Source organism: Artibeus jamaicensis, unplaced genomic scaffold, assembly GCF_021234435.1.
Source record: "Artibeus jamaicensis isolate MK-2021 breed Jamaican fruit bat unplaced genomic scaffold, CSHL_Jam_final scaffold_1283, whole genome shotgun sequence".
Classification (NCBI taxonomy): domain Eukaryota; kingdom Metazoa; phylum Chordata; class Mammalia; order Chiroptera; family Phyllostomidae; genus Artibeus; species Artibeus jamaicensis.
Window position 1 is genome coordinate 20,901,899 of NW_026522028.1, and position 23,921 is coordinate 20,925,819.

Sequence of the window (23,921 nt, forward strand, 5' to 3'; positions counted from 1 at the left end):
TCTACAAGGTCACTTTGAGTGAGTCACCATCCCCACTTGCAGTACGGCACTCTGTACCTATTGCTCTTTAATTCAAGTCTCTGCAAAGTGTTCCAGATTTGCTGCTCCTAGTTTTCCTATGCCATTCAGTGTGTCTGCACTCTGACACTATCAGAGCCACGTCAGTCTCTGTCCAGCTTACATTACAGCTAGTAACTGCTCTGTCGCCCTGTGGCACTGGCTGTCTGTGGCCCACTGATTTGGACCAGCAGGCACGATCAGGTCGACTTCAGCAGTGAGTATTTCCTGAGCCTGTGCAACTGTCCCTGTGCAGTGGCTTTGTAGTCTGGGACCAGTTTTAATGGGAATCTTTTTGGCATAGGGGTTCCCACCCCACAGGAAAAGAGGTTAACCCACCACATGTTGACACACGGCACAGGCCTCACTTTGAGGTCTCACAGGTGCCTATTTTCTCCCCCCACTCAAAGGTGCTGGTAAAGCCTGGCTTGCCTTCTGGGCTGCAGGGGAGAAGTCACCCTTTCCTCCCTGTTCTCTCTGGAAGCACCTATGTGGGTACCAACACTCCAGTCGCCTCACTCTTCCTGGATTTGACATCTGACGCCCAGGCTACCCAAGCACAGCTTTGAGCCCTTCTTCATTTCTTAGCCCTAAATAGCTCCCTTTCTCTCTTAAAAGAAAAAGGAGCTATACTGGCGTTCCATGAATGTATGTTTCTGTTTTTAAGATTCTATTTTGGCTATCACTTCCAAGTGTTCGTAGTAGAAAAGACCGGCTTAGTCAATCATGTTGCTAATTAAAAGCCTCATTTTCCAATTAGACTTTTGCTTTTATAATCAGAAAAACATTACTTAAAAACCTCAAAACATACTTTTTGCTGAAAACAGATACGTGTGTGTGTATGAATTTTTTTCTCCCTTATGACTGATGAAATGTTGACAAAGAAGACAGCACTCTGCTCTGGAGCTAGAGCCTGTTACTCCTTATTGGCTCATTTGCAAAATCGAGTATTAAGTCATTTCAAACACGTTTCCTTATCCAATACACAAGAAAGGGAAAAAGCAACCAGCAAATACAGAAATATATCTGGTGTGGCCAGTGCCTACCTTTTGGCTCCACCCGCATCTGGGGAAACAATGATACAGTTCCTCCAATCCGAGATGTTCTCCCGAATCCACTGCAGGACCGCGGGCTCCGCGTACAAATTATCCACGGGGATGTCAAAGAATCCCTGCGAGGAGAAGTGAACGTCACACTGCAGGGCTTTTGAAAAGATGATCTTTCCTTACATAAAATTTGAGGTTTTTTATTCAGAGGAAGCCTTTTCAGCAGATTCTCTTTCCTTCATTTTAACAGAATTAAATCGAAAGGCAGGTCTGTTCCAGGAGCATATTTTAGTTCCATTTCTTATTTGTGGGGACTGCCCAGAAGATATTCCCACCCCTCCAAAACTGACTAGAGACAACGGGGTGGTAGAGACAGGCGCTATCAACGTGAAATTACATTTCCAAGTTCAGTAAAGGTGAAAAACTAGCCCCAAGTCACGTTACCTCCTTTGAAAATTGTGTAACTTCACAAAAAATGGGATTTAAGCACCTGTGCTGAACCCCCAAATCACAACCGAGGGCAAGAAAGAAAGCGCCAGAACCTGGATCTGGGAGGCATGCAGGTCCATGGTGATGATGTGATCTGCCCCGGCAACTGAGAGCATATTGGCCACAAGTTTCGCAGAAATCGGAGCGCGACTCTAAAATATAAAGACATGGATTTTATAACAGGAAAAGAGACAGACACCTTCAGATTCCTCCCAGTGAGGTTTGCATGAAAAAGACAAATCGCAGCCGCTCTACAACATGTTAATAAAGAAAATTAACAATAACTTTCAATGATCTAATTAGCAATAGTAAATTACCAGTTTTAACAACAAAGAGTAGTCATTTCATTTTGTTCACCAAATATTTACTATTTACATATACTATTGCAAGGCTTGACACTGGGTATGGAGAACAAATGTCAAAGAAGCAAACCAACTGTTTATGCGTAACCTCATGATTTGACTAATTCAAATTGGGACAAGTGTGGAGAGAAAGGGGTACTGAGAGAGGTACTAGCACAAGGACATGAAGTTTAAAGAGGCTCCTTGGCAGAGGCCCGCTGAGGAAACCACTTCTCAGGCTGGGAGAGGTAGGGAGACCAGTGTTCCAGAAAGAGCAGCACATGTGACATGGCCCAGGATGAGAGATCACGCCCAGGAACTGAAGTCCAGTTTGGTCACAGGGGAGACCATGAATGCTGGAGTGGGAGGCAGGGCCATCTCCTGCACAGCCCCACCAGCCAAGGCTGGCTGTTAAACAGGAGGCTGGGAACCAATGCTCAGTGTCAGAAATCACACAAAAACCAGATGGAGGAGAGGACACCTTACGGTGATGGAGAATTTCATATTTACATAAGGGGGTACACTGTGATTTTTGAGTGACCTAACTTCTCCCCAGCTGCAGCTTCCACATCATAAATTATGTACAATAACTCTGTCTGCATCAAAAAGAAAAATATCCAAGAGACTATCCAGACATGATTAGACCTAGGAGAGAAGTTCAGCAATTTGCTGTGAACAATAGTATTCCTACATATGAGCCACAAAAAAAATATATAAGGTTAAAACATTTCATTCAAACTTCCAGTGTTATATGCCATTTATATCTCAATAAAGGTGAGAAAAGACTTCATTTGCAATAGTAAAAATCAATGATTCCTGTTAAACACACAAACATAGGCAGAGTATATGCAGGTAAAAACACACAGAAAGGAATTACATCACAATGTTAACAGATAATTTGTATGCTGATTACATTTTTTTAAAAAGAAAACATTACTTTAATATATATACACATGCAAATACATACACACACAAATTTCTTTTCAATACACAAAGAATTAGAGGAAACGCCCCCAAATGTTAATAGGCAATGCTTCTAGATAGGGAGGTTATGGGACAATATTTCTCTCATTTAAAAAAAAATCTTCAATCCTCTCAACTAACTACCTATGATCATGCATGTTTTCGCCGTTCACTCCCCTGTTCTGTTCCGTGCTACCTTTGGACCTTTGGGAAAAAAGCCCACGGGCCAGTCTGGCTCTCGCTACTGAGAGCTGGTCCTCATGCACACATGCCTCTGCCATGAGGATCCTCCCCGCAGTCTGTCCTGGGCTTGCTCTTCCTCTTCTGGGGGACACTTCAAGTGTTGTCACAGCTACACACCTGCCACACCTGCATTTTGACCCGCCTCTGCTCAGCCAACTTGTGTGACCCTCCAGAGTTGGTTCAGGGCTCCAAACTTGAAGGCACTCTGAGAACTCCAGAAAGAAAGGGTCTGTCCCTTCTAATGAGACATAGCACTGGCTCAGCATTTGGCCCCCCACCATTTGGGACCACCTGCTGAAAGACTGATGTGAGAACAATGTCTATATCTGGAGGTCGGGGTTCACAACTAGATCCTCAAAAACAAAGAACTGGGTTTGGAGACTTTTCACATCATCTACAGCACATAGATAGCTCTGTACCTGGCATACGATGCTTATCTCTGATAATTATTTCATGATAGAATCTCTGTTAACAGCAAGTTTCCAAGGCTTCATCATTAGCTTCACCAACTGTGAGACTGCTTCAGTTTACCAAAACTGCAGAATAGCTAAAAGAATCAGTTGATTACTGGGACTTCCTTGTAATAGAGTTTGACTCGCAACACTAGTCAATGTGGGACTCTCCCTACAAGTTATAACCCGGCAGGAAGATTCCTCTGGTCATCGTTCTCACTACGTCAAGCATCTTGTCCTTCTGAGATCCAAACCACAGAACGTTTTTTTATAAATTTGGTTTTAGCACTGCTTCATCATTTGGCTCAAGGCCCAACTGAATCTTACATGGAAAACGATTTACAAGTTAGCTGACTTTACAGCCAATAAAAAGGAAAATGAGCCTGACATTTCAACAAAGGTAGAGTCAAAGTACAGTAATCAAAAATAAAATGTTGGACTACCCCAATGAGACACTGATAAAGGTCAAAAGTTTCGTGGGCCAGCCCAACCGTGATAAAGACTCTCTGGCTATTTCAAGCCTCGAGCAATGTATCAGATGCCACCCTGCTGAAAGTATACATTTGACAACCTTGAAAAACGGACAAGATTGGAGAAATTTGAATCAAAACAATGGTCCTCAATTTTCTTTTCTTCAGTTAAGAAACAGAAAGAAAACCTTGAAAATAGTTTGGGAAAAGCTACACATCCTCTATCACCTCTGAAGTAATTATTTGCAGTCTTGCACACGTCATACTACTTTTTAAATTTATGTTTTATTTTGGAGAGAGGGGAAGGGAGGGAGAGAGGGAGAGAAGCATGACATGAGAGGGAAACATTTAATTGGCTGCCTCTTGCATGCACCCCAACCAGGGACCAAACCTGCAACCTAGGCATGTGCCCTGACCCCAAATCGAAACCGTGACTTTTCACTTTGCCAGAAGCTGCCCAACCAACTGAACCACACTGGCTGGGACATGTCATACTGCTTTTACTGGCAAAGGAAACTAGCAATTACTGAGTGTCCCCTACAGTAGGTATCAGTGAACGGAGCTCTGTGGGCCAAGCCTGGCCTGTGGTGTGGTTTTGTACAACCTGTGAGTTAAGCATGGAATTTACATTTTGAAGTGGTTGAAAAACAATCCAAACAAGAAGAGTATATTGTGACATTTGAAAAGTATATGAGATTCCTATTGCTACACCCATAAAGGTTTAGGGGAACACAGCTGTGCCCCTTCGTTGATGTATGATATATGGCTGCTTTCATGTGAAAATGGTTGAGCTGAGCCATTCGTCTCTACCCTGTGGTCCACAAAGCCTGAAAAATTTGACATCTGTCCCTGGCCGGTGTGGCTCAGTTGGCTGGAGCATGGCCTCCTAAACCAAAAGGTTGCAAGTTTGATTCCCAGTCAGAGCACATGCTCAGGTTGTGGATTTGGTCCTCAGTTGGGAGCACACAAGAGCATCAACATCCTGATTGGTGTTACTCTCTCACATTGATGTTTCTCTCCCTTTCTCTGCCCCGCTTCCCCTGACTCTGGAATCAATAAGCATGTTCTCAGGTGAGGATAAAAAAAAAGGACAATTTTTATTGGGGGGGGGGAGAGAAGTTCTGCTAAGCACTTTATATATTGTAGCAAATATTATTCTGAATCTATGGATGAGGAAACTAAAGGCACAAGGAGTTTAAGCTACTTTGATGAAGGATCAACTGAGAAAATAATGGCCCTGAAATTCAGGCCCGAGTCTACCCGATTCTGAAGGTGGAACCCCAAGCTGAGACCACGTCGCATTACGAATTCTACAATGAACACTGTGGCATCACCATTTTCTGTGGCAGTACTGCATCGTGCTGAAGTGTCCAATGTATAAGACCCTTCCTTCACTGTCAGAACTTGTCCCTGGTCTCTTGCACATATAAACAAAACCACAAATAAAACTTGCACATGTACAGGGTTTGCTTACAAGGGACCAGTGAGGTCCAAAATGATGAAACAAGCTTTGGATATTGTTCAAAGGCTCCACATTTTTCTGGGCTCTGAAGCAGATTGATTACCTGTTACCCCACTTCAATACAGTTTCCCAATACAGAGCCAATCCATTTGACCTAGGAAATGGGTAGAACAATTATTAACAGCTATTAGCAGCAAGTTCAAAAACAAAATACAAAGGCACACTATACCTGAAATGACAGCCAAAATTAAGAATTTCCCTTTCGACCAGTCTGAAAGAATGAAACTAATTATTTTAATGTGAGGTATACTGACCATGCAGACGTGACAGAAATAATAGTGCCAGAACAATCTATATGTCTTGGCCAGCTCCAAGGTCAGTCCCAAAGCCAGAGGCCTGTAAAAGGGTGGCCATATGTCAGACACACATGGGATAACCAAGGTGGACCCTTGTTTCCTGGCATAATTATTCACAGAGCTCCTTTCAAGCTCTCAAATGCACTGGCTTTAGATGATAAATGATATAATAATGACACTACCTCAAGCTTGAACTATCTTCAAAATGTCCATTTATCAACACATTAATGACTGCCTTGAACGTGCCCTGCACTGTGCTGAATGGCGGCCCCAGAAACATCAGGTCGTAATCTCTGGGACCTGGGCAACTGTTCCCTTATTTGGAAAGAAGGTCTCTGCAGTTGTGATTACATGAAGAATTCTGAGATAAGGCAATTATCCTGGAGGGCTGGGATGCTACCACATGTACCCTTAAAGAGGGAGACTTGACAGGCACAAGAGAAGGCTGTGTGAACATGAAAGCAGAGGTTGGAGTGAGGAGGCCTCATGCCAGAAGCTGGAACAGGCCCAGAAGGAGCTGCCCCTGGAGCCTGTGGACAGGGCGCTGCCCCAGCCTGATTCTCTGCTTCTGGCCCCAGAAATGTGAGCGAATACACTTCTCTTGTCTTAAACCACCCAGTCTGTGGCAATGCATTGTGGTAGCAACAGGCAACTCATACAGCCCTCCATGATTCCTTCATGAGTTTCTCTAACGTGAAACACAAGTACAGCACAGTGGTGAAGACAGGAAAGGAACGGGTACTTGAGATGGCCCCAAATGGCAAACCCATCTACATGTCCTACAATGGGAAAACAAATAAAGTGCCAGTCAGATGACACGGATCCACAGAACAGCTAAACCCACCAGGGTTTCCAGAATTCTGTGGGGCTCTTTTTGTCAGCACAGTGGCAAGGGGCACTGCTGGCTGTTGGAGGTCAGAGGTCAGGAGCACATCACATCCCCGGTGTGGCAGGAGACCAGCCAGTGCTGGCTCCTCTATATAACAAAGAGTGCATTATGAATACATAAGAAACAAAGCTTGAAAACGCAACCTTGGAAATAGTGGCAAATAGGATACTTGCAAACCAAGAATGTGGGAGTCTTGGTATTTGTATCAGTTGCAGGAAAAGTTAGTTTACAAATCAGTGGGAAGGGGCCCTGTAATGATAAAGGAATCATTTACCAAAGAAGTTACAATTATCAAATATCTTTGCCCCAAATGGAAAAGCTACTAGAAGTGAAAGGAGAACCTGACTGCAAATTACAGAATAAACAGAATATACATTTTCCTAACCCTGTCGCTACCTGGCGAAGACAGAGCAGCAGAATATTGGTTCCTTTAGGACAAAGACAAGGGCAAGGGTGAGATGCTACCCCATGCCATGGAATCACAGACGAGAGGAACAACTGAAACAACTGTTCACATGGATGGGACAAAGTAAAAGACTGAAATTTAGCAGCTAAAAATGTACATAAAACTTGCAAATCGAGTTGAGAATAAAAGAAGCTCCATAAATAACATGTGGGTGGTCATACGCTTCACAGCAGCAGCTGTGACCTAACGTGAACTAAAGCTAAGTCACGACATGATGGACGCACACACAAGCAATGGCTGCTGTCATGTGGGGCGGGTCCACACACTGTGGCCCGCAGGCCAGATCAGGTCAGCCACTTGTTCTTGTATTGCTTGTGAGCTAATAATGGCTTTTACATGACCATACAGCTGGAATAAGATCAAAAGAAGAACATTTGAATGGCATGTGACAATCACACGAAATTCATATTTCAGTGTCCATAAATACAAGTTTTGTTGGAATTCAGCCACGCCGGTCATTTACTTACTGTCTGACTCTGTTTGATATACAGCCAGGGCTCGGTAGTTGCCACAAAGACCATCCAGCCTTTTACAGAAAAAGGTTGCTGACCCCTTCTAACCTGTATATTGTAAATCATGTATCAAGTGCAGAATGGTGTTCCTGAGATCAAGATTTCAGGAACAAATGAACTTAGCTGTGTTTGGCACGGGCTCTAGAAACTGCACCACCTTGATATATGACTTCAAATTTATAAAGGGAATGTGTTCACACCTGAGGGGATCTTGTAACTGTTTTACAAACTTGCGTTGTTTCACAAAATGAACTATGAAGATAAATGGATGGGTACTGGGGAAAAGCTTTCTCATAATTAGTCACCACATGACAGAACAGCAGTGTGTCTTATAAACTGGAAGGATTCACGTGGAACCTGACTGAACGGCCATTCCTAAGATATAGAGCAGAAAACAGCATAAGAGGGGATCCCTGCAGGGGAATGAATGATATCGCCCACAGCTCATGTCCGCCCAGAACCTCAACATGTGACCTCATTTGGAAATGGGGTCTTTGCAGATGATACCGAAGGGAAAGAGCAAGATGAGATCATTCCGGATTAGGGTGGGCTGTAAATCCGACGACTGTCCATTTATAAGACAGGCAAAGAGACACGGGAGAGGCAATGCGAAGACAGAGGCAGAGATGGGAGTGATGCTGCCAGAAGCCAAGGACTGCCAGGAGCCATTAGAAACCACAAGAGGCAAAAAAGGCTCCCTGCTAACCTCAGCAGGCTCTGCCCAGAGGTCGATTTCTAACCTCTGACCTCTGGCCTCCAGAACGGGAACAGAATACATTTCCGTTCTTTTATTTAAGCCACCCAGTTTGTGCTAATTCATTACTGCCATCCTAGGAAACTAACACAATTCGCTTTAAAGTTCCCCTCAGCTCCAACTTGTGTGGTTTTTCCCTGGGGCCACTCCTATTGAGCTAGTGCCACTAGAGGAATAACTCATAGACATTAGCTTCATTCTCTTGAAAGGTTAAAAAGAGATAATGATAAGAAATGGTACGTGTGTCCTTCAGCCAGTTTCTCCTCATGGTAGGTAACATTTTGAAAAACTGTAGTCCAGGATCCCAGCCAGGATACTGGTGCTGACACAGCCCAGTGACCCGATTCTCACTCGCCCCCACCCTGCTTTTTGTGCTCACAGGGTGGGCATGAGTGTGAGAGTGGGTACGTGGTTCTATTCACCAGTGCAAAGATACACAACCATTTCATCCCTATGGAACAGCGACTTTCAACCGGTGTGCTGCAAGAATTTGTACAACATGCAGTGCCTGACTATTCAGCCAGGGGGCACAGACCACTTTTCCCTTAGATTGTCAAATAAAAAAATGACAACAGCCACCACAACAGCAGCCACCACTGTGAATGAATCAAAATTACACGTTTTTCCCGGCAAAATGTATTTTTCGGTGTGCTGCAGAAGTTTGGGATTTGTTTAAGTGCACCATGAGGTGAAAAAGGTGGAAACTCGCTGCTATAGGACGATCATGGTGTTTTAAGACCCGCAAAGACATTCTGCTTTAACTGTTTCTCTATCTATACATATTAACATGATGGCTGGCTCAGAGACAAACCTCTGAAAAAGCCAAAGTGAAAAAGTACGTTTGCTCGCTCCTTAAAATAGAGGGCAAACACTTTCTAGATATTCAAAGGTACCATGAGAAAAAAGAAGAGGCAACGCGAACCCAGAGCAGGGGCCTGCGACAGGACACAGCTCTCGTACCTTGTCCTTTTTATCTTGGCGCGCATATGGAAAGCAGGGGATCACAGCGGTCACCCTGGAGGATGACGCGATCTTGCAGGCATTGATCATGATGAGCAGCTCCATCAGGTTATCGTTGATCTCTCCACAGCCACTCTGGATGATGTAGACATCTTCCCCTCTCACGCTTTCACCAATCTCCACGCTTGGAGAAGAAAAATGTCAGCCATTAATTGTAAAGCATACTTCTGTTGTGTGGGGTCCCCAAGACCCCCCAGTTTTGACGCTTGGCCAGGACTGAGCGGACAGTTGTACTCACTGGTGTGATGTATTACAGCGAGAGGGTACAGAGTGCAATGAGCTGAGGGCAAAGGCGCACAGGGCGGATCCAGGTGCGAGCTCCTGAAAGTTGTCCCCAGTGGAGTCACACAGGTGGGGCTTAAGTCCCCTAGCAATGAGCTGTAACAACGCATGTGAAGTGCTTGCTGTGTACCAAGGAGGCTCATTAAGAGACTCAGGGTTTGATTGGGGGGCTGGTGATGTAGGCACCGTCTGCCTGGCACGCACCAAAATCCCAGATTCCTAGGCATTCAGCATTCACCACACTGTTCACACAGTGAGCCCTTCCTACCAGGGAATAAATGGAGGGAACCCCAGCTAAAGCTAAGTTCCCAGAGACCAGCCAAGGGCCACCTTCCAAGCAGGCCTTTTTCATGTATGAGGCGACCTTACGTGCTTCTTAGAAATGTGTCTCGGTCCTGCCAGGTTAACTCTTTTCTGCGAAATATGATACTTAATTATTTATGTTTATTAACGTTACATATGCACATTGCTTTAAAAATTCAAATCACCCTGGCTGGTGTAGCTCAGTGGATTGAGCACGGGCCTGCGAACCAGACAATCGTGGTTCGATTCCCAGTCAGGGCACATACCGGGGTTGCAGGCCGGTTCCCTGCAGGCCAGTTCCCAGCAGGGGACGGAAGAAAGGCAACCATACATTGATGTTTCTCTCCCTCTCTCCTTCCCTTCCCCTCTAAAGATAAATAAATAAAATCTTTAAAAAATTGTTAAAAAATTTCAAATCATTCTGTAAGGCTTACAATAAATGGCCCAGAGGCAACCAACTGCAACACTTGATAAGGTTTTTTTTGACATTTATCTTCAAGTCTCCAGCTAATGTTTGCATGGCTTCATTTGATTTCCTACTCTAGCCACCATGTAAGACTCCTCCCTATAAAAATAAGAATTTTTCTATTTCTCTATTTCCTCCCTGTCCCATCACCCACTTGGTATGCAGCACCCCCCACACCTCCTCTGGCCATCATCCCAATATCGATCAATATTCTAACTAAATATGAGTGCTACATTTTAACTGTGTAAATGCTGAGCAGAGTTGAGCCTATCTACTAAGCTTAAAGCAAAGTTTATAGTATTTCCAGTTTATGCACAATGTTTTAGGGGGTTGTTTTCCCTGAAGGAAACTAATCTTTTCATCTGCTAAGTTTTCTAAGGGCTGAATGCACAATCCAGCCTAAACACTTGGATAACAGAGTCCCCCCGCAAGGTCAGAGACCTCGAGTGCTATCTCCAATTCATCATCCTGCCTCGACTCGCCCAGGGTCGTCTGGCCTGGGCCCTTCTGGCCCTGTCTGCTGCCCCCAGGTATTCCCTTTGCCCCTCTACTACAAACCATTTCCCACTTTCTGTGTTCTTTCTTCATGTACTTCCTTGTTCTGATGACGGGCACCCTCTAGTAGCTTCTTGAGAAGAGTAAATAGGAGCTTTGAAAGTCTCTCAAAATTGCATGTTGGGAAACTTCTAAATTTGGGGGGACAGAATTCTGCACGTTCAACCTGAGAGCCAACCTGCCCATTGCTGGCACGTCCCCTCCACGGAAGCAGAGCAGAGTCAGGCCACGTGCTCAGGCTTGTCCTTCAGAGTGTTGCTGAGAATCAAGGACGGTGTCAGCTCAGCTTTAAATGTTTGTTTTTAAAAAGGCAACATTTTCCCTGGTGATTGATATATTAGAAACAATCTGAGCATATTAGAAACAATTTGAGCATAATAGGCATTCTGCATTTGCTTTTGCTTTTGCTTTCCCATGAGAGAATGAGAGAAAACGCAGAAGATAAAGTGGAGACACTAAGAACTAGTCCATAGGCACAGCCCCCTCTCAAGGACAACAGCCACACCCACCCACATCTGCTGTCCCAACGCTCCCCAGAATTTTTTCTTTTTTTTTACATTTTACTTATTTTTAAAGAGAGGGGAAGGCAGGGGGAGAGGGAGAGAAACAGCAATGTGTGGTTGCCACTAAAGCACCCCCTACTGGGGACCTGGCTGGCAACCCAGGCATGTGCCCTAACTGGGAATTGAACAGATGACCTTTCAGTTTGCAGGCTGGTGCTCAATCCACTGAGCCACACTAGCCAGGGCTCCCCAGCATTTCTGATCACCTGCCTCTGAACTCCTCACAACTCAAGCTCCAACCCTTCCAAGAACCACTTTATCAAGCAACCTGCAGGTCTTTTTCACCAGAAAGAACCATGTTTACCGTAGCATGTATGTATTTTTGAACATATGTGTAAAAGTGTTTTACCATTTTTATTCTATTCCCATCTTTTAAAAAAAAAGTCACAAAGGAAGTTTTCAGTGTTGTGTCCCTAACTCCACTTTTCTTATAAGCCCTGTGCTTTTTACTGTACAATCATCATAACGTGATTTTTAGAAATGCATTTGCCACCTTATGGAAGTGACTGTAAATAAAAGGCACATCCAAAAGATAAAGCCACTGAATCTTATTTTAAAACCACAAGTAAGGCATGTATTTACTTTTATCCCTCCTCCTGCTATCGGAAGCCATTTATACTCAATGTTATTAGTATAAGAGCCAATTTCTAAAGAAAATGTAAACACAAGTGACATTTGGGGGACCATATAGTAGCCTATCTGAATCAAGAGACGCTTCTACCCAACCTCAAGTAGATTAGAAGACAAATATGAAGTTTTCCAAGTTGACATGATCTGCAAATGAGTTTTGATAAGAGCACATGGGTCATATGCTTGCAGGTACTCAACTATGGATAAAAACAGTTCAATGCCAACCTGTCAGGATGAGAGGGACAGACAGAATTCTGTGTACCGCCTCCTATCTTCCAGGGTGAAGGAGCTAAAAGGAATTCCCTTGTGAACATCACATCACCTCTGGGATGAAGTCAATTTGGAAGTCACCGCACTACATAGCTCACAGACCAACAATCTGCAGCCCCCCGGCTGCAGAATGATGTGGTAGGCAGAACAATGGCCTCTCTAGAGATATTTTTGTCATCTGCTGAACCTTTGAAATTTGTTGGTTTGCCTGGCAAGGTGGCAGCTGGAATTAAGGGCAGCTGGAATCAGCTGACCTTAAAATAGAGAGACTATTCTGGATTGTTCTAGTTAACCAATATAATCACAGGGTCTGCACAAATGGAAGAGGGAGATGGAAGAGGTCACGGGAAGATGTGAGGACTGAAGTGGGGTCAGAGAGATACTTCATTGCTGGCTTTGAAGATGGAAGAAGGGGTCAAGAGTCAAGGAATGTGGGGGCAGCCTCTAAAAGCTGGAAAAGGCCAGGGAATGGATCTCCCCCCCACCAGTGCCTCCAGACCCATGATGCACTTATAGCCCACAGAATGGCATGATGCTAGAGAGACGACAGGACCTGCAAAACCTATTCACTACCTGGCCCTTGACATCCAGTTTGCCAATTCCTGGTGTGATAACTGTTTATCACCAAACTTCAGCCTCCTTGGCCTAGTTTTCCTGAGGAACCTCAATCCCCATATGATTAGAAGTCCAGGGGAGGACAGCAAATCTTATTACCATGGCAACTTTTCTCCAAAGCTATTCCTGCTTTCTCCTCAAAAAAAAATGATCACGGCTGGTCTTTATTCTAGGACTTTGAAAAACTGTGGCCAGAAGGCAGTATCCATTTGCTCTTCAAAGGATCTTTACTGATCCCGAAATAAGAAGGCTGGTGCCTTTATCTGAGTCAACAATGAGTGCATGTGGTCATTAAAAGATGGCCTCAGCCTCTCTAACACTTTTTCCATCAATAAGATTCCTCTCAGATCTGGGAGGACTCTGCTTGATGGTAGAATGTGACAGAGCGATGATGCCCAGGCCTTAATAGACTAATAGCTCCCATATCCAGTCTATTGGAATACTCATGCTTGGCACCTGGCTTCCAGGTAAGGCAGAAGCTGCAGCAGCCCAGTGGAGAGGTACTGAGGTTGCTAACCAACCTCCCAGGCACACATTAGTACCAACTTAACCAGCCACGTGAGTAAGCCATCTTAGAAACAGATCCTCTGGTGCCAGTTTATTGTCCTAGATGCCACCAAATGGGGCAGAAACAAGCCTTCCTTCCTGAACCTTGCCCAAACTGCAGATGTGAGAGTCAAATAAACAATTATTGTCTTAAGCCATGAAGTTCTAGGGGTGATTTGTTACCCAACAAGAGATAACCAGAACTTTGGGTCTTACAGTACAGCTAAGAACTCCATGGGCGAGTTAACTAACCAGGATAAAATGTTACAACAGACGTTTAGACGCCATCATGGGTGTTGTCCCAGGACGTCATCATGGCATTTCGGTGGCTACAGTAAACGCAGGGGCAGGTACCTCCCTCATATGTGAAATGCTTTAGAGATGGGAAGGTAAAATCAGGAGGTTGTGATCCAGTTTTGTGGTGTTTGAAAAATTGGGACTGGGAGCAGCAATGACCTGGAGACAGCAAACGAGATTTCCAGTCCTGGCTCTGTAAGAGATTCATGGAGGGACCCCTTACATGAACTGAATCCATTCTCTCTTCCTTTTGCCCTTCCGTTTCTGGTCTTAGGGGCACACCATATACACTGGATCGCTAGCATAGCACCTGGTAGAGAGGATTATCGATAAAAATCAGCCTCTGGACCTACACAGTTCATAGCAAAGTAAAGAAGTCAACTTTTTCCAGTGTAGATATTCAAAACAAAGAATGTAACTATATAAGCAATTCCAAGACTTTATGCAGAACGGTTTTTGAGACCTCATGATTTCTAATTAAATGGTAGTTATTAAATACTCAAAACTAAATAAAACTGAGTCTGCTTTAATCCTTCATTGTCTGAGTGAGTTTGACCCAACAGAACTTACACTCTGACTTCACAGATTAACCACATTCTTTAGCAACCAAGGGTTGGGCTACACAAGATAACACAGAAGAGAGAGATATTTGCTTTCAAAATGCACTTCATCCAGAAATTTCTCCTTCACTTATATGGTACCACCCCCTGAATAAAAACTATTATCCCATTCTCCTTGTGTTCTGAACGCTACTGAAACTCCCGTTGGAGCGGCAAAATATTGCAGCATTCAAACATAGCTATACTATCTTCTTCCTGAGCCCTTGCCATTCCCAAGGGGTCTTTTGGATAAAACTATGCAAAGAGGCCTTCTTTAGTCGCAGGACTCAGCATTAACACCACCTGCTGCTCAGTCACAAATGTTTTTTTCACTTATATTATCATCAGGGCCCTGTAATTATAATTCCCCACGGGGAAGAAGGGATTGACCTCTCCTAAAAAGCTGACAACGAACAGCACCTTCCCCATAAGGAGTAATATCACACCTCAGCACCTAAGAAATGTTTTGCCTGACCCAAGGTCATCAAGCTTTTCTCTTTATGTTTTCATCTAGGAACGTTTAGTTCTGGGTTTATATTTAGGTCTATATGAGCTATTTCAAGTTTAATTTTTCAAATGGAGGGAAGTAGGGACAGAGGATTTTGTTTGTTTTGCAGGTGGCACCCATTGTTCCAGCACCACCTGTTGACAATGTTGAAGCGGGTCTTGGCCAGAGATACAAAATGATCAGCAGCCCTGTGCAGCGCAAGATACTTAAAGGGAGAGCTGGGAGAAACGACGCCAACGTGAAATTACCGTAATTACCGTCAAGAGCTTGAAGACTCGGGCAGGTGGAGAAAGGAGCCCCTGGGCGGGCCTCTGAAGGGGCCGTCACCTGCCTTCAGTGAGCGGAGGCGGGCGCTTGCTGTGGACCCGACACAAGGGCGGCACTTACACTCTAGCCATGACCTGGCTCCTGGACACAGCCAAGTCCCAGAACGGCGAAGGAGCTGAAAGTGTACCATCTTTGAGGCAGAAAAATTAGAGGAAACGTAAGGCAACCCAACACGTGCGCCCCCGGAGTTCCCACGGTCTTTAAACCCTTTGCACAACCACACCCGCTGGTTAACGCAAAGGGTTGTATTCCGGCTGCTCAGAACAGTCACCTGGTAGCTTTTACCGCGCTGCTCCCCAGACCGGGGGGTGGGGGGGGGGCGTGGGCGGCACCTTCCCGAGCAGGCGAGGTTTGGGAACAGCCCTGTAGGGATACGAAACCGGGGCCAGCGCACCCAGGGCGGCCACCCCCGCCTGTCCCGCACCCGGGCGGTTCCCGCCCGCTGCGCCCACCGCGCTCTGAGGCGCTATGACCACCCCCAGGTTGCCCTTCCGGGCTGGGGCCGCTCTGCTAGGCTTTCCGGGGCGCCGCGACGGTGGCGCGGAGGCCTCGCCGCGGCTGGCCCGCCCCGGAAGGGGGAGCGCCCTGCCCGGCCTCGCCGCGGCGCTCCAGGAGCCCTGCCCGGCCCGGGGAGGTCCCCACCTGGTCTCCTGGTTGCTGAACTTCTTGGTCATCACCTTGCCCAGCTCCAGGCCGAGCCGGTCGGCCACACGCTGGGACAGGTCCTGGTGGGAGCTGCCGCTGAAGAGCACAATGTTGGTCATCTTGAGACTCGACGGGTGCGAGACCGAGACGAAGGCAACGGTGACACTAGTAGCGGCTGCACGAGCGGGAAAGCGCGGCTGCCGAGCTGACTGAGGAACCGGCGAGGAGTAGCTGCGGGGGGCGGAGCTGCGTGGGCGGGGCTTCAGGGGCGGGGCCGGGGGAGGAACTGGAAAGCGCTGCGGCTGGACCAGGCAGTGGAGCGATAGTGGTGGGGAGGAGCAGCCCGCGGAGGGGGAGGAGCAGCCCGCGAAGGGGGAGGAGCAGCCCGCGGAGGGGGAGGAGCAGCCCGCGGAGGGGGAGGAGCAGCCCGCGAAGGGGGAGGAGCAGCCCGCGAACGGGGAGGAGCAGCGCACTTGGAGGGGGTGGGGGAGCAGGGGGTAGCAGGGGTTGAGGGAGATCCGGAGGGTGCAAGGAGGCAGCGGCTGACCACAGTCCCAGGGCAGTAGGTTTGGAATGCCTGGGTGTCCTGAAGCATTAAGGAGTCTGCTCCCTGGGATACTTCCAGACCATAAATCTTGACCTTTCGATCCTGCTCCGTGGGGGAAAGCTAATGAACCAGATTAACTGGGCACTTAGGGAGAGTGTTGCAAGAGGTAATGCACTAGTCTCGCAACCAGGAGTGACTCCCTCATCCCGGAATACCCCCAAACTCATTGCACACACGACTGGTGTCCAACTACAAGGGTCTACAAACTGCGGCCCAAGGCCACATCCACAGTGCTGCCTCTTTGTACCCGAGAGCTGTCGTTTTCACACAGGAACGTTTGCAATCTATATGATAATACCTACACTACCTTTGCACCCCAATTAAGAGAAATTTCCCCCTGTAGAAAGAACTCATTTCCTCTCACAGGTGTGTACTGCAAAAAACTGCACTCAACTATGACTATATTTGGGATTTCGTCAATAAAAACATTGTGAAAATTTGTTGTCTGTTGTTATACAAGTACCAACATATTTTCCTCTCCATTTTGCCTCTTGGCCCACAAAGCCTAAATTATTTACCATCCAGTCCTGAATCAAAAGTTGCCAATGTATACTTTATACCTTCAGCACATCTCAATTTGGACTCTCCATATTTCAAGTGCCCAACAGCCACATGTCCCTAGGAGTTGCCATATTAGAGGGAGAAGCTCTAGAACACTGGTCCCTAAGAGCAGTGCCAAGACACCTTGATTCATCCATTCTGTCATGTGTTTTTATTAGCAGTGTGACAAATAATTTAAACCAAATTATAAAATGCTAAAGTTTAGCACAGGCTGGGTAGCTCAGTTGGTTGGGCGTAGCCCCATATATCAAAAAGTTCCAGATTCTGTCCTTGGTCAGGGCACATTACCTGGGTTGTTGGTTCCATCCCCAGTGGCAGTGCCTACAAGAGTCAACTGATCAATGTTTCTCTCTCTCTCTCAAATCAATAAACATATCCTTGGGTGAGGATTAAATAAACAAATGGTAAAGCTCATAAATAATTTCAAATCTAACTTAAAATGAATGCAAATTTATTCTATTAGTTACATTTTCTCTCATAAATCAGGTGTTTTTGTAATTTTTATTTCAATCTTTTCCTTGTACTTTCTGTTATTTAAAGAATTTTTTAAAAATGTATCAAAGAGACTGCTTCCTCCCCTCTCCTCCATCATGGTCTATGAGGTTGACTCTTCATCACATCTTCTCACAAGACTTTCAGGATCAAGAGGTTCCTGGCCAAGAAGCAAAGGCAGAGTCGGCCCCTTCCCCAGTGGATTCAGACGAAAACTGGTAATAAACTCAGGTACAACTCCAAGAGGAGACATTGGAGAAGAACCAAACAGGGTTAGTAAGGAAACACACATGATGTTGGACAAGAACCAAACTGGTTCTCTAGGGAAGGGTATATAAGAGATGGCTCACATATTTATGCTCTGTCCAGGTTGTCTGCCTCTTCAAATCGCTGGAAAGATCACTATTCTCTGCATAGTTTTAATTGGGAACTTATCAGAAAAATGATTTTTCTCTGTTGGCTTTTCTGCAGTTGGTTCATTAATGAATGTGAAACCATTTAAACTGCTGTTGTATTCTGATTTGTGAGTATTCAATGATACAAATGTTCTCTAGCTATGAAGTACTTCATTATGGCCAGTATAAGGAACTGACTTTTTAAATTTTTATTTAATTGTAATTATATAGTTCCATGTAACTAGTGGCTTTTATACTGTCTATTCTGGGAAATGCTTTGTGTCATCCTCATGCCTGAGGGGAACACATTCTTTTGAAAATAAATTACATCTTTACATGCTCTTCCTCAATATGAGTAGGAATCATCTGAACCAGAGGTGGACAAACTGGTCTGCTCCCTGTTTTTGTACAGCCTGTGAACTAAATTTCTGCATTTTTAAGTGGTTCGGAAAAGCAAATGAACATTTTGACATTTAAATTAAAATTTACTGGATATTTAAAAAAATACAGAGAGTTTAAAGAGCAACCATAAACCCAACACCTTAGACTTAGCAGCTGTCAAACTTTTGCCATATTTGATTAATCTATTTTTTCTGAAGTATTTTAAATGATAGTCAACATATATTCACACCTAAATTCTTTAGTCTGCATCTATAAAAATAATAAGTCTATCACACCATATGCAAAAATTAATTCAAAGTGGATCAAAGGCCTTAATGTAAGAGCTAAAACAAAAACTCTCAAAAAATATGGGTATAAATCTTCATGACCTTGAATTAGACAATGATTTCTTTAATATGATACCAAAAGCACAAGCAGCAGCAACAAAAATCCACTGAACATCAAAATTAAAAACTTATGTGTTTCAAAAGATACCAATGAAAATGCAAAGCATGGGAGAAAGGGTTTGCAATTCATATACTGATGAGGGACCTGTATTTAGAATGTATAAGAGTGATCACAACTCAAGAATGAGAGAGCAAGAGAATTTTAAAATGGGCAAGGTGCATGTAGATGTTTATAGCACCTTTTTTTTATAATTGCCAAAATTTGAAAGCAACCAAGATGTCCTTCAATAGGTGAGTGGATAAATAAACTGTGGTCCATCTGGACAATGGAATAGTTTTCAGTGCTAAAAAGAAATGAACTATAGAGCCATGAAAATGCACACAGGGACCTCAAATGCATGTTACTAAGTGAAATAGGCCAATCTGAAAAAACTACATAGTGTATGACTCCCGTGCTATGACCTTCTAGAAAAGGCAAAACTACTGAGACAGTAAAAAGATGAATGGTTACCAGGGGTTGTGAGGAAGGGGGGATGAAGAGAGGAGTGTAGAGGATTTGTCTTGTATGATACTATAATGGTGGATACATGTCATTATACATTTGTCCAAACCCATGAAATGTACAACAGCAAGAGTGAATCCTGATATAAACTATGCACTTAGATCAGTATGATGTCTCAGTGTTGGTTCATCAGTGGCAACAAATGTATCCCCACTGGTACAGGATGTTGATAGTAGGGAACACTGTGCGGAGGCAGGGGGTCTATGAGAACACTCTGTGCATTCTACTCGACTTTGCTGAGAACCTAAAACAGCTCTAAAAAGTTAATTCTATTAAAAATGAAAAAAAATTGGCAAAGGACCTGAATAGATATGTCTCCAAAGAAGATACCCAAATGGCTAATAAACACATGATGAGATGATCAGTATCATTAGTCATCAGGGAAAGGCAAATGAAAGCCACAATGAGATACCACTTCATACTCACTTGGATGGCTAAAATTAAAAAGACATAAGAATAAATGTTGGTGAGAATATAGAGAAATGGGAACCTTCATATACTGCTGGGGGGGATATAAAATGGTGCAGCTGCTTTGGGAAACAGTCTAGCAGTTCCTCACAGAGTTAAACAGCACAGAAATGGCATCAAGAAACCCCGATCGCAAACATGAATCTCTCAAGGGGGTAGACCCCAGGTTCCTAAGGAACATGCGCTTTGCCAAGAGCCACAACAAGAAGGGCCTGAAGAAGATGCAGGCCAACAATGCCAAGGCCATGAGCACACGTGCTGAGGCTATCAAGGCACTGGTCAAGTCCAAGGAGGCCAAGCCCAAGATCCCAAAGGGCAGCAGCTGCAAGCTTAGTCAACTTGCTTACGTTGCTCACCCCAAGCTTGGGAAATATGATCGTGTCTGCATCACCAAAGGTCTCTGGCTCTGCCAGCCAAAGGCCAAGGCCATGGCCCAAAACAAACCCCAGGCTGCAGATGCAGCTGTGGCTCAGGCTCAGTTTCAGGCTCCCAAAAGTACCCAGGCCCCTGCGAAGACTCTATAATAGAGGCCTCTGTCTGCTGATGTGAGGACAGAAGGACTGGTATGCCTCCGGGGCTGGGATCCTCCTGTGGTGTTTGTGCAAATAAACCTAAGGCAGGGTCAAAAGAAACAAACAAACAAACAGTTAAACATAGAATTAGCATATGACCCAGCAATTCCACTCCTAGGTGTAGAGATGAAAGAGCTGAAAACAGGTACTCAGATGAATAGTTTGCCTAAATGTTCACAGTTGAACTCTATTCACAACAGCCGAAAGATGTAAACAACCCAGATGTCCAACAACTGATGGCCAGATAAATAAAATGTGGTCTATCCGTACAATGGAATATAATTCATGTGGATGTACCTTGAAAACAGTATGCTAAGTGAAAGGAGCCAGTCACAAAGGACCACATATTGCATGATTCCAATATGCTCAGAAGAGGCAAATCTATAGATAGAAAGCAAATTAGTGGTTGCCTAAGGGCTGGGGGATGGGAGGATGGAGGAACTAGGGGGTGAAGGCTAAAGGGTATGGAGTTTCTTTGGGGGTTAATGAAAATGTTCTAAAATTGATTGTGGAGGCAGGGGCACCACTCTGGATATGCTAAAAGCCATTGAATTTTACACTGTAAATGGCTGAATTGAATGGTATGTGAATTATATCACCAAAAGAGCTATTTTAACAAAAGATGAGGACATTTCTCTTTATGAATCCAATATCGTGATCACATCTAAGATATTAACATGTCCGGGTCTCCTGCTGTTAGTGATATTGAGAGCACTCATTGATCTAAGGTGGTGATGGTCTGATTCCTTTATTATAAGACTGTTTTCTGCCCTTGCAAATGCTAATTTTCTAATTCTATCATGCTTCCTGTCCACAAATATTAGCTGAATTCTTCAGTAAAGAACATCCCTTCATCTTCTGAAACTAACTGGTTACTCTAAAATACAGTTTGTACTGGGAATCAGAAGAAAAGTTTCATTTTCTTTCTTTTAATCACTTGTTTGCTGCATAAAGAGTTTGTTGTGTGAATGCTACCTCCCACTGAAAGTATCCAAGGCTCCTTGGCTATGTGGGAGATCTAAGGTCTGGGGTGAAAAGGAGCAACCAGAGTGAGGACATCTTAGTGCGTTGGCTGTACCAAAAAAAGGGTGGAATGTGTAGGGAGGATAAAGCAGCCAGCTTAAAGTGGCCACTACTTATCAAAAGTAGGGCAGTGTGAACATCAAAAATTCATGGAGTGATAATTGCCTGAAATAGTGTAGCAAATGTATAAAAATTCATGAATCCATAACGATACTAAAATGAAAAGCAGAACAAAACAAGAACAAAAGTAAACTTCTTTTGATTCCAATGAAGATGGATATTTAACTCCTTCCCATGCAAATTGGTCATTAAAAAGCAATTTTCTTGAGAGGCAAGGTGAAGGTAGAATTAACTGATTTCTTGGGTAATTACCTAGAAACTGATACTGCCCAGGTAAATGTCCCTTTTATGTGCAATGCATAAGTTAGTCCTGGAAATTCGATCAAACATAGACTCTGGGGCACTCAGTGTGCTTAAGAGTTGGATACGTAATTCAAGCTGAGGAGTCAAGGCTAGATAAGTGGCCCAGGAATTCTCAACCAGGGTATAGATGGGAGCTTGAGGAAATTTCATAATGATGGGCCTAGAAGGTTCTTAAAAGGGACAGAGGGGACTTCCGGCCAAGATGGAGGCATAGGTAGAAACACTGTACTTTCTTGAACAACCAAAATTAAGGACAACAAAAATTTAGAAACAAACCAACAAAAAACCAACCAGAAATGACAGAAAATTGAACTGTATAAAAGTCCGACAACTATTCATCCTGACCGGAAAGAGGGATGGTGTTGGTGGCCAGCGGAGAGGGGTCATGGCAGAAAAAAGTGGCAGCTACCAAACTAGCTGCCACTAGGTGCCACAGTCTTGGAGTGGCAATGAGCAGACCCAGTGAGGCGCACAAGGCAGCTGGCTGACTCTGGTCCCACATTCGCATGCAGATAAACCAGGCAAAAACGGGGAGTGAGACAGATCGCGCAAACCAGGGCCCCAGCAGCAGGAAATAAAGCCTAAAAGCACCAATTGAAAATGCTGGTGGGGGTTGAGGTGCTGGGAGAGACTCCCAGCCTCACAGGAGAGTTCGCTGGAGAGACCCACAGGGTCCTAGAACCGACTTTCTCCTTCCTTATGACAGTGTTTCTCACTTCTACATAATCCTTCAATTTTGATAAGGAATATCCTGCTCACCCAACATGTTGCTTGGATGCCCCCAAGCCCATTCCTGGGCTTTCTGGTCTTCTTTGTTCTTTTTACCAGCTCTCCTTGCTGTCACCCAGGCCCATGACCGAATCCTGATGATTTACCTGTTTGTGTCTCCAGCTCAGGCCTCTCTCCCAAGGGCTAGTCATGAAGATCAACTTTATACAACAGAGGTTGGCGAACTAAACTAAGGCCAAATTCTGTTCACAGCATTTTATAAATCAAGTTCTGCACATTCACACGCCCATTCATTTACACACTGTCTATGGCTGCTCTGGGTCACAGAGTTCAGGAGTTGTGGCAAATAGCATGTGGCTTTGATGCCTAAGTATTTACTATTTGGTCATTTACAGAAAAAGCTGGGCCTCTCCATTGAACAGTCTATCTTCTCTGCAGCTTTACTGAGATATAATTGACATATAACACTGTGTAAGTGTAAGGTGTGTAGAACGTGTTGAATTGAATCACGCATATTGCGACACAATTTCCACCATAGCGTATTAGCTAGCACTCCATGACTTCACATAATTACCATGTCTTTTTTGCGCTGAGAACAATTAAGATCCACTCTCTTGCAACCTTCAAGTGTATAAGACAGTATTGTTAATTATAATCACTATGCCGTGTATTAGATCCTGAGAACTTGCTACTCTCATAATGGAAACTTTGTGCCCTCTGACCAACATCTCCCCATACACCACCCCTACCCCCAGCCCCTGGCGACCACCACTCTACTCTGTTCCTATGAGTTCGGCATTTTTAGATTCTACATAAGTGTGATCATACAGTATTTGTCTCTCTCTGTCTGAATTATTTCACTTAGCATAATGCCCTCAAAGCTCATTCAAGTTATGGCAAACAACAGCATTTTCTTCTTTCTCGTAGCTGAATAATATCCGTGTGTGTGTGTGTGTGTGTGTTTGTGTGTGTGTGTGTGTGTGTCTTTTTGTTTTCCCACAAACAGGGAAATGGGTGACATTTGGCCCATAGGCCATCAGTAGTTTGACAGTCCCTCATCTAGCACATTGACCAGCAGATTCCCACATTTCTCCTTTTCTTTCCTTTTTATTTTAAATAAAGGAGACACACAGGAAAGAATTTAAAAGTGAGAGATGTTCTCCATCCAATATTCT

General features: G+C 44.5%; 1 protein-coding gene and 1 pseudogene across 2 annotated transcripts in view; one reads left to right on the top strand and one right to left on the bottom strand.

Annotated features, from left to right (window-relative positions):
* Positions 1-16,370, bottom strand: part of PRPS2 (phosphoribosyl pyrophosphate synthetase 2) — a 28,162-nt gene extending 11,792 nt beyond the window's left edge. The window contains exons 1-4 of one of the 2 annotated variants that reach the window (XM_037157480.2): positions 16,124-16,370; positions 9,461-9,644; positions 1,646-1,744; positions 1,104-1,228 (exon numbers count right to left, since the gene is read on the bottom strand). In XM_037157480.2, coding sequence (XP_037013375.1) covers positions 1,104-1,228; positions 1,646-1,744; positions 9,461-9,644; positions 16,124-16,245 — 530 coding nt within the window. In that variant the 5' untranslated portion in view covers positions 16,246-16,370. Of the gene's footprint in view, positions 1-1,103; positions 1,229-1,645; positions 1,745-9,460; positions 9,645-15,752; positions 15,965-16,123 lie in introns of those variants that run through there. The other variant, XM_053655802.1, reaches the window with a different exon arrangement.
* Positions 16,371-17,891: 1,521 nt separating this feature from the next.
* LOC119058307 (60S ribosomal protein L29-like) lies at positions 17,892-20,523 on the top strand (annotated as a pseudogene).
* The last annotated feature ends 3,398 nt before the right edge of the window (positions 20,524-23,921 follow it).